This window comes from Danio rerio, chromosome 24 (assembly GCF_052040795.2).
Source record: "Danio rerio strain M-AB ecotype USA chromosome 24, GRCz13ab, whole genome shotgun sequence".
NCBI lineage: Eukaryota > Metazoa > Chordata > Actinopteri > Cypriniformes > Danionidae > Danio > Danio rerio.
Window position 1 is genome coordinate 23,512,501 of NC_141044.1, and position 14,903 is coordinate 23,527,403.

Here is a 14,903-nt window from a genome sequence, read left to right on the forward strand (position 1 = left end):
TTGCTAAGAGTTTCATTCAAAGAAATGTAAAGGTGATTTTCTGAATATTCAGTAGTTGTAGCTTTTTGAACCCAGAAATTAGTGATTTTCTCAGCCAAAATGTTCTAACAAACCATACATAAATGGAACACTTTTATTTATTCAGCTTTCAAATCATGCATAAATCTCCACAAATTTCCAAAAATGTTCACTTAAGACTGGTTTTCCAGGGTCACATCTAATAAATTAAGTACATCACAGAAATAATTTGACTAAATCAGTTAGGTTACATCAAAAAGCATAATTCTATAAGTCAAGGCAAAATAGTTGATCCTTTAACAGTCTAAACTGAGATACCTTAGTGAAATAAAGCAAAAAATCTTACCTTTTTCAGCAGCCAAGGTCAACAGACACAATAATTTAGCACTGATTCCAATATATATTTCCATGCAACCTCCAGAAGTAACTGTTTACTGTCACAGGTTGCTTCCCTGCAAGTGAACTGCTTAAAGTTCATGACAAATCATGCAGAAAACCAAGCGAACGCCCAGAGTTTGCTCATTAACTAGATGTCGAACAGCCACTTTCTCTCTACAAAATCAAAACCTGTGAGGAAAAGGCGAGCATATTTAAATTCACTGTAGTGTAAAGGTCCTGTACAATGGAGTCTTTGTGTATAATCGGCTTCCCGGCATCCCTTTGGAAACTGCTGAAGTGTGATGCAAATGAACAGACACAAACATTTTCATACTGATTGCATCTTTTATTTCCACGATGATTAATAATTTCAGATCCTGACGTATTGGATTGTTTTTTTTTTACAATATATGTAGCGTTATTAGTTCAGATCACAGTTGGCTAATAGATGCAAACGCTTCTTTTGAACACAATACTTGCTATATTTTCAAAGGCATTAAAAGAACCCAAGAAAACAAGCGCATCTGCTTCTCTCCAGTCCAGTGAAAAGTCTGCGTTTTTTTTTTCATCAAAAGACTCACCGTTTACCTTGGTCTTACAGTAAGGGTTGGTTTAAAGGTTTCGAACTGTAAATATGCAGCATACAAAAAACATGTCCTCATAAAAACAACAGTCAGAAGGCACTTTGTTTGGTACAAGAGAACAAAACGAAATAAAAAAACAAAAACAAATCACAGTTGTTGGAACTACTGATGAAGACTGCCTGCATAGCCTGAACTGAAAAACAAAAAGTTGAAAGTGTTTACACGCCGGTCCAGAAAAATAGCATGTCTTGTTGATCTTTTTTATATTCAAGAATATTAAACTCATGTTTCTTAAAAAAAAAAAATGACGCTTTGTTTTACTTATTTTCATTGTGCGTCAAAAGGTGAACTCAGATGTGTATTTGCTTGCCAAGGATTATTGTAGGCCGTTGGTCCATTGAGGATCTGGAGTAGTTGGTTGGATGAATGGCATCCTCTGAAGGCCAGAACTGAACGGACGGACGGATGGATGGATGATGGATGGAGGGTGGTGTTTTGGAGGCAGTGTTGAGCCCGTGTGCTACCTGTCCCTCAGGCTCTGTAACACACTGTAAACGTCAGTCTCTCGGCTTAGGCCTTCAAACAGTGGCAGTAAATCCAGGAGCTCTGTGTCTGTCATGTCATCAAACCATGACTGAACTGGCACCTGCACACACATAAACAGAAGCATGTTTGTTAAGCTAGTAAGTGTGTTTAAATTTGTTAAATGTGTGTTATTACAGAAATTTCCTATCTCTGTGAACTAATTAACTTACTAACTAACTAATTAGGTTAACTAACTAACTAACTAACTAACTAACTAACTAACTAACTGTCTGTCTGTCTGTCTGGTCGTCCCTTAGTTTGTTAACTAGGTTAATTAGGTTAACTAGGCAGGTTAAGGTAATTAGGCAAGTTATTGTATGAGAATGGTTTGTTCTGTAGACTATCGGAAAAATATACCAAAAAGGGCTAATAATTTTGACCTTAAAATGTTTTTAAGAATTAAAAATTGCTTTTATTCTAGCCTAAATAAAATAAATAAATATTTTTTTTCTCCAAAAAAAAATATTACAAGACATAATATGAAAATTTCCTTGCTCTGTTAAACATCATTTGGGGGGGGGGGGTTTATACTTTACACAGTTATATTTTAACTTTATCTAAAATAAATTGTATATAAAATTATTATTTTAGAATTATTTAGGAAAGGACAGTACTACTACTTTTATTAATATTAACATATATACTGCATTTCCAAGTACTGGGTTGTTATAGAGGGCCAGGAGTGCAAGTTAGAAATAAAACGAAGAATCAATTTGATAATTGATGTACATAAATGTATATAAATAAATCACAATTAAAATGAGCAATTAATGGACAAATAAATAGACAAATTTAAATGTGTTTATTAAATTGTGTGCGTAAATGTCATTTAATAAAACAATGCATTTAAAAATAAAATTTTAATGTTTTTATGGTTTATGTTTTCTTTCTGTCTTTTTTTCACCCTCCTCTCCGTTTGCTCAACCCTTAGGTTTCTTAATGGTTTATTATTCAGTCCATCATCATTATGGCGCTCTCCGGTTCCACCAATCCCAGGACGAGCCGCAAGGATTTAAAGCCCTGTCAGATCAGTGTGTAGTGTGCGCTCTGCCTCGGCGTACCCTTTGTGCTCCACGCAATTTGTTTGTGAAAATGCTTCGTCTATTTAGTGATTTATCTCAGTTACTGTGGTAATTCGAGTTTGCTTGTTGAACTTCGTTGGCTTTAAGTAACATAATATGATGGTTGTTGTGTGATTCTAAACTAAGCTTTGACGGACTTATCCGGTTTGGTTTGTTTTAGTTTAGATTGATGTTTTTTTAGATTATTTTGAGTGTTTTGCCACCCGTGTATTTTGAGTTTTGTAGTGTAATTAGTTTAGTTCGAGTGTCGTATAAATTGAAGATCTCCGTTTTTTATTTTGTGTTTCTTTTTGACGTCTAGTTTAGACTTTAGATTTAAGGATTGTTTTGTTTTGTTAATTTCTTTGATTTGGCTTACACTCGTTTTTTTGTTTAAAGATAATAATTATAAATGTTTATCCCCCCCCCCCCATTTATTATTGTTACATGTTTCAATTATTGAGTAAAAAGCTTAAATAAGAGAAACTGATCCTTGCCTCATTCTTGATCTGTCGCACACATTACACCTGTCTCACTTAAATGTTACAGCATCCCACTTTAACATCATAAACACGTAACAATGTATAAATAGAACATTTTATAATTGTTGATTTAATTCATGTTTTGGAAATGCAGATTAATCAAACAATAAAAATCTATATTTATAGGTCATTTAAAATGCATAATTTAAATAGCTTTTTTAAAAAGGCATTTGGCAAGTGCTTTACTCTTTATTTGCTACATGCGTTGCTAGAGTTGAAAATAAATTGAGTTAAAAAATGCCATTGGACAGTCTACATGTGGGTGCAACCAATCAACTTTCGCCTCAAGTCGAACTAAACGCTCTCTCACTTGCAAAATGAAATGGTTTAGAGTTAGTTAGTTAGTTAGTTAGTTAGTTAAGGGTTATGCTTTATTAAATGACATTTAAACTCACAAATTAAAAAACATTTAAATATTTCCAATTAAATTGTGATTTATTTATACACATTTTAATGCTTCAATTATTAAATGGTTCAATCGATTCTTCATCTTATTTCTAACTGGCACTCCTGGTCCTCCTTAAGTTGTGGCAGGAAAAGCATAAAACATATACCAGAGTAGTCGGCACTTGTGGCAACCCCTGACAAATTAGAGACTATGCCGAAGGAAAATGAATGAATATATACTGTATAATATAACCTTATAGTCTTATAGATTTAAAACGTACAGTCAAAATGTCATTCTGATTCCATACTAATTAATTGTGCAGGCCTATGAAGCAATGTTGACAGATAAATGCACACACCGAATACAGTTCTTATGCCAGTCATGTTTAGTGTCCTGAGAAGAGCTCTCTGTCATCTCACAGATGACAGGCTTTAATCAGCACCTTCAGCTCATTAGTGTGAATAGAGAAGAGCAGCTTCTAATCTAACAGGAGGGATGGAGACGCAGCTCCTCTCACCATAGACTCGCTCTATAATTGATGAGAAGTTTTGACAAAGGAGTGCGGAGTGCCAGAGGCTGGATTTTTCCTCATTAGTTCAGCTGGAAAAAACACAATCTTTCTAGGATAAAACCCCAAAAACGCACACAGTTCTCAGATTCAACAAGCCGCCTTTAATATTACCTCATTCTGCGCTTGATTGGTGTGTTTCAGAGATTGGGTAATTTGTATAGTTTCATTCAAAGAAACTTAAACAAATCACTTCAACTAATAGGACTGTGTTACTAATAATCCACATCCAGAGCCAGGGATTCTTCAGACCTTTTTAAGACCATTCTGGACTAAATTTAAAACATTTTTTAATGAAAAATCGATTGAAAACAGTTGAAGGCAAATTTATTAACCCTCCAGAGAAATTATAACTGTTTTTCAAATATTTCCCAAATATTTTCAAGGAACATTTTAACTGTATTTCCTATTACTGTAATATACATAATAAATACATAATACATAATAAAAATATAATAAATACAATTCAACTTTTAATAAGTGTTGTTCACATTTAATAATATTAATAAAAAACATTGGTTTAAAAAGTATTTTGTGACACTCACATCTGTCAAAAAAACAAGGTTTATGTTTTAAATAATAACTCCGACTCGAATTGAGGCGTTTATTTTAGGCCTGTATAAACTATCAAACGTCTATGCAAATTGATGCAATACTAAATGTACAAACAAAATTATTATATACTATAGTAGCATATAGTCTATAAAAAGGTCAATATTGCCTTGTCGTTCATCATCTTGTTCAGCGCGCACGCATTGAACCGCATGTGACAGACAGAGGAAATTAATTAAAATAATCTAGGGTAGAATTAAAATAATATAGCCCACTTTGCAGCTTTCTGTTAAATTATAGTAGGCCTATATAAAAACAGCACCGGACTGTTTCTGAGTGTTTCGCTGGTAATGTCATTAAATAAATAATTAGGCCTATTTAATTATTCATTTATTATTTATGTACAGTAATTAAGACATAAAATGAGATGGTAAAATATAATCAACAACGAAAATGTAAATTAAAACCGTAAATTAAAACGTAAATAAAAAAACTGTACAACTCTCTATATTTAGGCTAAAACACTTCTTTATTGATTAATTAATTTACTTATTTATTTATTTATGCCTACTTATTTGTATGCATGTTTGTACTTTTATTTTAGTTGTATTTTATTTCTTTAATTCTACTTTCCAAAATGATTCCTCATTGCACTTAGTAAGTTTAAAATGATAATAAAGCATGTTGACAAATTTTTTTATGATTTATGAAGGAATTATAATGCTTTGTTTTATTGTTTATCTTCATATCTTCATCTTTCAGTCGCAAACTGAAAAAAAAACAAAACAGAAAAAAAAAACATTCTTGCTGCTTTAGAGCGGCGGCAGTAAAAGACATGGCAGTAAAGCTCATTTTAAAGTGTCACCCACTGTATATTTTTTTCTCTTGGAGAAAGTCTTATTTCTTATAGTTTTGCTGGAATAAAAAAAAGAAATAATGCCAATCTTATTAGCCCAGTTTATTGCATTTTTTTCTTTGGCTACAGAACAACCCACTTTTGTCCAATGACTTGCCTAATTAACCTAACTAGCCTAGTAGACATAATTAACCTAGTTATGCCTCAGACTACTCTTTAAGTTAAATACTAGTTCCTGGCAAAATATTATGTACTGTCATCATGGGGAAAAACATAAATGAAGTTAGTCATAAATTAGTTATTAAAACGATTATGTTTAAAAATGTGTTGAAAACATATCTCCATCTCCTGTAGCACCAGAAGCTAACCTTACACTAGATGCCATATCACATGTCTAAAACACTATTTTATGTATTTTCCTATACAGTGCTCAGCATACAGAATACGAGTACACCCCTCACAAATCTCTCATTTAAATTTATAGTATAAATAGGAAGCTTTACAATATTATATTTGTGCATAAACATTAGATTTGTCATCACTGAAGCAAAATCTGAAGTTAATCTAACGAAATAACTTACGATGACGGTCCAAAAACTAGTACATCCAAATTTATATGTTATAGAAAATATTAAATACACATTTTAAAAAAGAAGCAAGAAATTAGAAAAAAATATTGTAGGTTGTAATTTAAATGTATTATCTTTCAATTGCTAAATTTGGTTAGGGACTAAAATATTATTTTCATAATAATTCTGACTTAAACTGTATATTGTTTTAATAAATCTGTTTTGTTTAAATGCACCAAAATTGATTGCCTATATCCACTGAGAAATGGGTACAAATATAATTTTTTAAAATAGGGTGCTGAGCACTGTGTGTGTGTGTGTGTGTGTGTGTGTGTGTGTGTGTGTGTGTGTGTGTGTGTGTCTATGTATTTTAAAGTGAATAAGATATTTACTGAAACATCACAATAATGGCATTAACAAATGATTAATTTGGTAACGCTTTATTTTGATGGTCCATTTGAGTATTAGTAGACTGTCTGCTTTATATCTGTTGATATTGCTGCTAAACAGACATTTAACTGACTATAAGAAACTTTGCAGGAACATGTCAACTGACACTAACCCTAACCATAACCCCAACCCTAACACCAACCTAACAGTCTACTAATAATCTAATGTGAATTAGTTGGCATGTAGAAGCAATGTAACTTAAATTCAACAAATGGACCATCAAAATCAAGTGTGACCATTAATTTAAGTACTTATTGGTTTATTCTAAACATTTAGTAGAAAATTAACAACCCTTGGGAAATATTTTTAAAAGAGTTAATACTTTACAGGAGGGCTAATCATTTTGTCTTTAACATTTTTATTGGTATAGAACAGTGGAGTATAGACAGGAAAGCACCACAGTCTTTTGAGCTGCCACGAGCCTTTCTGGGGCTAGGATGAACACATTCAGAATATGCACTCCAACCATTTCCAACCATACATACTGTATATGTAGATATTAACAGTTTGGCATGAATGCCATTTGAAGGGCCTTGCATTCATTTAAATGCTTTGAAAAGATTTGTGTAATCAGATGACAGTTTGATGAAAACTTTGGCTTAAGATATTAAGCAAATAAAAACTTTAAAGAAAAAAGAAAACAAAACAAAAAATCTAGGAAAGTAATATAGCTAACTACATCTGAACTAGTAAAAGAACTACAACACCAGGGAAAAATAAAAGCAAAGACTAAAGAAAAGCAGCATTACAGGAGGATATCGAGTGTGTATGATTGTGAACTTACAGCGTTCTCTGGGTGAAAGATGTAGGAGGCAGGTGAGTTGTCCACGATGATGACCTTGTTGAGCTCTCGGCCCAGTCGGCTGAGGTCTTTGACATAGTTTCCCCGGTGAAACACACAGGATTCCCTGAAGAGCCGAGCCCTGAACACCCCCCACTGGTCCAGCAGGTCTGCTACAGGGTCAGCGTACTGTAACAATACAATGCAGCAATTACACCATGATGACCACACTGACCCGTTTACAGCCCTTAAATACAGGCTGCTGTTTAACAGTATGTGTTATGTGTAAATAAAGGCATAGATTAAATGTCTTTATTATAAAACCCTCCACACCTCTACAAATCACCTGTGTTAAACTGTTTAATTCAGATGGATATATTTTCCAGCATCTTTATGAGCTTTTTGCCTCCTGGGGGTTTGGTTACATGTACTATCAATTAGGGCTAATCAATGAAAGACTTACCAGTACTTATCAGTACCCCTTTTTAATTAATTTATTAATTTTTTTTTTTTATATTTCCCAAATGATGTTTAACAGAGCAAGGAAATTTTCACAATATGTTTGATAATATTTTTTTCTTCTGGAGAAAGTCTTATTTTTTTATTTCGGCTAGAATAAAAACAGTTTTTAATTTTTAAAAAAACATTTTTGGGACAAAATTATTAGCCCCTGTAAGCAATTTTTTTTAGATAGTCTACATTACAAACCATTGTCATACAATAACTTACCTAATTACCCTAACCTCCATAGTTAGCGTAATTAACCTAGTTAAGCCTTTAAATCTCACTTGAAGCTGTATAGAAGTGTCTTGAAAAATATCTAGTAAAATATTATTTACTGTCCTCATGGCAAAGATAAAATAAATCAGTTATCTGAAATAAGTTTTTAAAACTATTGTGTTTAGAAATGTGCTGAAACAATTTTCAGAGAACAGAACAGAAATTGGGGAAAAAAATAAACAGCGACATTAATAATTCACGGGGGCTAATAACACTATACAAATATATTTATACAGTTGAAGTCAGAATTATTAGCCCCTCTAGTTATTATTAGAAGTATTTTTCAACACATTTCTAAACAAAACAGTTTTAATAACTCATTTATAATAACTGATTTATTTTATCATTGCCATGATAACAGAAAATAATATTTGACTAGATATTTTTCAAGACACTTCTTAAACAGAAATTAGGGGAAAAAATAAACAGGGGGTCTAATAAATCAGGGGGGCTAATCAACTGTATATTATTATATATTTCATCATATTTTAAATACATTTTTGTAATATGATATTCCATCATATATTGTAATTTAACATTTATCATAAAATATTTAATATTTACTATTTAAATACATTGTGATATTTCATGAATAACAATTTTTTATAGCTCAAATCCAGCAAAAATAAATAAATAAAATGTATTTAAAAAAAAAGAAGCTATTGATTAAAATGATTGTTATTATTATTACTAATAATATTAATAATATTATAATATTAATAGAAAGTACAACTGTAATATTTCACTGTAAATTAAAATTAATTATAATACAATTCATGCAAAAATGATGACTTGAATTTCAAACAAAAATATTTTTATTATTGTATTTACTGTCAAACTAAATATAATTATATAAAACAAGAAAAATATGTTACTAAAACTCTCAATGAATGTTGAGAGAAATAAAAAAAATCCATCAACATGAAAGTATCATACATGCATCTCACCTTAGCCAGGCTGGCTGTAAAAAGAACACATTCAAACATTTCGCCCATTTTCTGCAGAAACTCATCCACATGAGGCCTTTTCAGCACGTACACCTTCAAACAAACCAAACAAACAATTACTGACAGAAAAACAAACAGAAGCTCATCCACATGAGGCCTTTTCAGCACATACAGTGTACATCCTCAAACAAACCAAACAAACAACAGTTACAACAGAAAACCAACCACTTCTGAATCCAGTCAGAGAACAAACCTCTTCTGATCTTCTCAGTTGTTCAGTTGCTGCAACCCAGTGCAAGTAACCAAGAACAGGCCAACCCTAGTCCACAAAGCCTATCCTGGATTACTTGAACCAGGTTGCAGCCACACACTGACTCAGTATCAGCTTAGTTCAGCCTCCCCCTCCAGTGTGTGTATTGGAGGTCTGGGCTGCATTTAGACCAGTGACGTCTGTTTTCTTTGAGTCAGTCTACCTCCAGCGAGTGCTGTTCACTACATCACACTCCAGGAGAATGAATGATGGAGAGGAAATGAGTTCAGATTCAGACTGTGATTTAGCAGCAGCCCTTTGGGGACAGCCACATATTACTTTTTCTTCAGAGATGAAAGGAAAATCTGGATAAAAAAAGATGAAGTCTCAGAGGACACGTGTTCAGAAGGAAAAGATATCATTAATGCTGATGTCTCAAGAAGGAAGAAAATGCACTGAATAGTGAGGTTTTCATTGAGTTGAATTTATATTAGCATTATATATATATATATATATATATATATATATATATATATATATATATATATATATATATATATATATATATATATATATATATATATATATATTAACGTCCTGTTCGTGGCACATTTGATTAGTATATGTGAGGGAGCAAACTTTTGAAGTCGGCCATCTTGGATCAAACTTTTGTTTTTTTAATAGGAAGAGGGTCATTTGATACATCAGACGTATTGGTAATTTCACATAAAAACAATGGTGTGCTTGGTTTAAACATAACTTTATTCTTTCATGAGTTATTTACAAGTTTCTTACCACTTATAAAATGTGTTCAATGTGCTGCCCATTGTGTTGGATTGTCAACGCAACCCTCTTCTCCCACTCACTAATAGCAACACCACAGGAGAAATGCCAGTACAGGCATTACCTCCTAAAATTTGCATTTTTCTCAGGCTACTATGTATAAGTTGAGAGTAATTTCCCTTTTATGTCAATTAATATGTTATTTTTATTGCCTTGAATGTGAAAATAGTCAACATAAATAATAGCAGTCTCAGTAAAATGCTCTTTTTAGAAGAAAATTTCAGATGGCACTTAGTATTTTTTGCATCTGAACTCTTCATATATGTATGTATGTATGCTATATTATAAATAATAAGGAATATAACTGAGAATTTAGACTTTTCTTTGGACAACTTGAGTGTACATTTAACAATATTGAGCCTTTCTACAAATGCAAGTTCCTGTCTTAAAATGTGTCAGCCTGTACTGTGTTCCAGACAACAATTGAGGTTTTTCCAACTTCCAAATGAACAAATGTTGCTAGAAGAACATCACTAGAACTTTGAGATCTGACCTGTGAACTTGGGGCAGATTGAAGAACCCAGACTTTGGAAAAACACATCATTTGACATGTCAACACATGAGAGGGAACCCTACTAATAAAGGCTATTTATGAGATCATATTATCTTTTTAGTTCAATATATAATTTCAGCTGTATTGAGAATGAAAACTACAGTAGCATATTCTTTTTTCAGCCACAATTTAGAACAAGAACATGAAAAGTTATGAAACATCCACATCTCACGTGATGAAAATGAGACTGTGATGTGCGATCAACTGAAATGCACTGAGGTCAGAGTTGGGACATTTCACTGCTGAAATTCCCACCTCTGACTGTGTGTGGAATGCAGTATTATACCTGGTAAACATAACTTTTTTCTGAATTGCAAGAAAAAAGATTATAATTGTAAGATAATAACTAAGGCTGCGTCTTAATCAGCACCCTAGCTGCTGAGGTCTTTCATCAGTATCATGTGCATGAATTCAGGCACTGGTAAGGACAGAGATGAGCTTTGTTCATCACACATTGGGACACACTGATTATGACTTGAAAACATCCTGATTGTACATGATCAAAACAACAATTTAGTTTATAAACAACAGCAGAACTAATAATTTCATATATTAATTTGACCATGTTTTTAAAAAAATATATCGCTAAATCCTTTTTTTCATATACCATCAACGATGAACCATTACGCAATTCTAAATGTTTGCTAGATTGTTCCTAACCTGTCTAACTATGTTTGTTCATGTAAACAATACATAAATAATGGTTTGCTTTAGAAAAATTTATGTACAGTATATATAGTTAAAACCTGATAAGATTTTTAACATATGGAATCCCCTTGTAGATTTATACAAATCTTTTGTCTTTGTATAACTTGTATGTTGTGCCACCTGATATACCAACACAGTCTCATGGAAATGTTTAACTTTTTGATTTAGTGGCTAATTCATATGAATTTGTACAAGTTTATTCGTACAGTTTGCTCATCCCCCAATAACGGTTGGGTTTAGAGACGGGGTTGGGTGCCACGCCTCCTTTCAAAAGTCATAGATTTTCATGACTGAACTTACTGTATACAAATTTGTATGAATTAGCCACTTAACTGACAAAACAAAATAGTAAAACGTAAAAGAGTTTCTTCATGAGATCAGGCTGGATATATCATTGTTTTGATACCTTTGTAATGTGTGTATCTACATGCATTTATGTATATATTTGTAACCTTTTTTATTATTTATTTTTAATTTCTAAATCACTTTAATTCAAAGTTTCTAAAAGTTAAAAGTTACTAAAATCAAAAAAATACAGTGTATAAAAGAACAATACATAAATAATGGATTGCATTTAGAGAGACTCTTTTTTTTCACTACGTTTGATGATTTAGATCATGATTAGGGCCAGACAGAATCTGTGGATATTTTTTGCTATTTTTGCAGAGAGTTTTGTAAAAAATCTACAGATTTATGCAAAATGATTTTGGGAGTATCATAACTAAAAACTTAATATATGAAAAAAAACATATAATACATTTTTAACTTTTATTTAATATTTACAATGCAAATCCAATTAGATCCACTTATTTGGTAAACAAAGCAAATCTCTCATATAATATACAACTTAAAGATAGAAAATATGACTTTACAAACTGTACTGTAAATAAATCATATGAACATTTTATATTAGCCAATAATATTAATCAAATTCATTTAAAAACTAAATTAACATAAATTTGTTCACAATTACACAAGTAATTAAATAGACTCCATGACAGGCTAAAAATCTGTGTAAATCTGCGGATTTCTGTGTGCACAGATTCCATGTGGGCCTAGTCATGACTCATATTTAGGGGTTTCAAACCCAGTAAGGGCACACAATAATGCCTGAATTTGGTCTGATTTTCATGGTGCATTGTGGGAGTTTTATGTGCACGAACGTTACAGTGAAAATGTTGCAATTGAGTCAGCACTTAAAATGGCTGATGACCTGATCAGTGCACTGACTACTAAACAAGAGTGCTGATTCAGATGCACCTTAAGAATTGTGAACAAAATGTAAAGTATTTTTTATCATGCATTTTTTTTTTATCATGAAACAAAAAGATGCTTTTATATGATTGAGCTTAACTTGATTAGAACCCCAAATATTCCTTTATTTCAAGTTCTAAACACCCTTGAATTTCAAGGTAGCTAAGAGCTTTGTTAATAATCTGTTTGAACATTTACTCATGGCTGCATGTAAAGCCTTTTGCACAGTACCTGATGAACTGTTCCGTCGATCTCCACAGGGACTATAAAGTCTGCATTGCTGATGGGCTGCGGGCACAAAACAAGAAAGCACACATTAGAGGCCTGCTTGAAAGTGACTGAAAACCTGAATCAAAGGTGCTGTTCTGGGAAAGAGCCAGAGGGGGACATTCATCGCGTCACAGCTAGCCATAGTCAAGCCTTTCAATTACACTGCTTTGTGCTTCAAAGCAAGACAGTACAGGTGAATAGGGTTTAAAATATATAACTAATAGTTTTCAGCATACTGTTGTTTCTTATAGGATTTATTCAACACATCTGCATGGCAATTCATAACTTTTTGATTCAGTTGCTAATTTGTATGAATTCGTACTATATCATTCATTAAAATTTAGTAAAAACTGCTTATCCCCCGGTAGGGTTTAGGGGTTGGGTTGGGTGCCAGCCATCTTTTTAAAGTTGTACATTTTCAAAGGACTTAACTGAAAATGAAGCATTATTTTAAAGCATTCAGGCACAAGAAATTGCATCGTTTGTAAATTTAATATCAGTTCATTTTATTTAATTCATGATATGATAAATACTATACATTATTTTACATTTGATTATTCAATTTAATGTAAGTGAATACAATTAGATATCCCCAAAATCCAGTAAAGCGCTGCTTATCCCATTTGTATATTTGCTGTAAAGTATTTATCTACACTATAAAAAATAATTAGTTGACTTAAAATAAGTAAGTAAACCTGTTGCTTTAAAAACAATTAGCTGACTTAACCTAAAAAAGTGAGTCAACTCGTTGCCCTAAATTAATTCACCAGCATATATCACTCCACACTTTGAGCTAGACTTTATTGTAGGGATGTAAGGGATGAAAGGGATGGTAAGAAAACAGTGGGATGAAGGGAAACAGAAGTAAGAAGATAAAAAGCGAACGGGTAGGTAGGTTGACCGGGCATCCTACGATGATGCCCAGAGACTGAGAGTGGAAGTACCGTCTCTGTAATATTTTGGTAGAGTGAAATAAAGGAAGAAAATAGAAATAGAGGGAGAGAGGGTGGGTTCGAGAGAATGAGAAGAACAGTGCTAGAGGGCTGGTCTGCCTTAAATAAGTTTTAGGGAGTAGGTGATTGGTTAAGTGAGGTAAAGTGAGGCGTGGTCCCACTGACGAACCTTTGTTAACAAGCTAACTCCATCTATGTACATAATTATATTAGTTAAATCAACTTAACTGTTCAAAGTTACAATAGGTTTACTCAGTTTTTTAAGAAAAGTAAACTTCTCTATTAATGCAAAGGGTTTACTGATTTTATTAAGTATATAATTCATTTTTACAGTCTATGCTTGTAATTATTTTATTATAATTTATGCATGATTCAGTCCCTTTCAGAATTATCCCAATCAATCTAATTAAACAAATTCTTTCCAAATAGAGCTATTAAAGCCATCTCTAGTGAAATTGTACTCATATCTCAATATTTAAACAAAAAATTACAAAATATTACCAAAAAACATAATATCACAGTGTATATTTTTAATATGGTGTTATTCTATCTGTATTCTATCACAGAAATCTGAACATTTGATCCATTTGTTTTTACAGAGGTCATTTTTGGAAATCTCTTTCAATTGCTCAATAACTCAGTAAAAATTGGTTGAATTAAACGTTGTAAATATTAAAAACATAATTACATAATAAAATAAAATAAAACATAATTAAATAATTACATTTTTTTTTAAAAAATCCTGCAAACTAGTATGAACAAATCTTTCTGTAAAAACCTCTGGAGTATATATAATAAAATTGTTAAGTTATTGTAAACGTTGCTAAAGTGTAAATACATGGCACAGTGCAGGAAAAAAATAACTCATTTTGAGAAAACAGCCTTTAAAATTATGTATTGAAATTGAACTGCATGTTTCATTGTTTTCTTGGCTGAAAAAAATAAAAATCCAAAAAGCCCAACATCTCCAATCTGACAGGTGCATGAAAAACTGTGTTTTGCCTGCAGTGCTT

The 14,903-nt window shown here is 32.1% G+C and overlaps 2 protein-coding genes across 4 annotated transcripts in view; both read right to left on the reverse strand.

Annotated features, from left to right (window-relative positions):
* Nucleotides 1-457, reverse strand: part of vill (villin-like) — a 32,461-nt gene extending 32,004 nt beyond the window's left edge. For both annotated transcript variants that reach the window (XM_087309461.1, XM_087309459.1), the window contains exon 1: nt 365-457. The gene's annotated coding sequence lies outside the window, so the exon portion shown is untranslated. The remainder of the gene's footprint in view (nt 1-364) is intronic.
* A 264-nt stretch (nt 458-721) lies between these two features.
* Nucleotides 722-14,903, reverse strand: part of ctdspla (CTD (carboxy-terminal domain, RNA polymerase II, polypeptide A) small phosphatase-like a) — a 68,126-nt gene continuing 53,944 nt past the window's right edge. Inside the window, exons 5-8 of one of the 2 annotated variants that reach the window (XM_087308889.1) lie at nt 12,899-12,955; nt 9,060-9,152; nt 7,336-7,521; nt 722-1,626 (exon numbers count right to left, since the gene is read on the reverse strand). In XM_087308889.1, the coding sequence (XP_087165015.1) occupies nt 1,501-1,626; nt 7,336-7,521; nt 9,060-9,152; nt 12,899-12,955 (462 nt within the window). In that variant the 3' untranslated portion in view covers nt 722-1,500. 2 annotated transcript variants of the gene reach the window in all.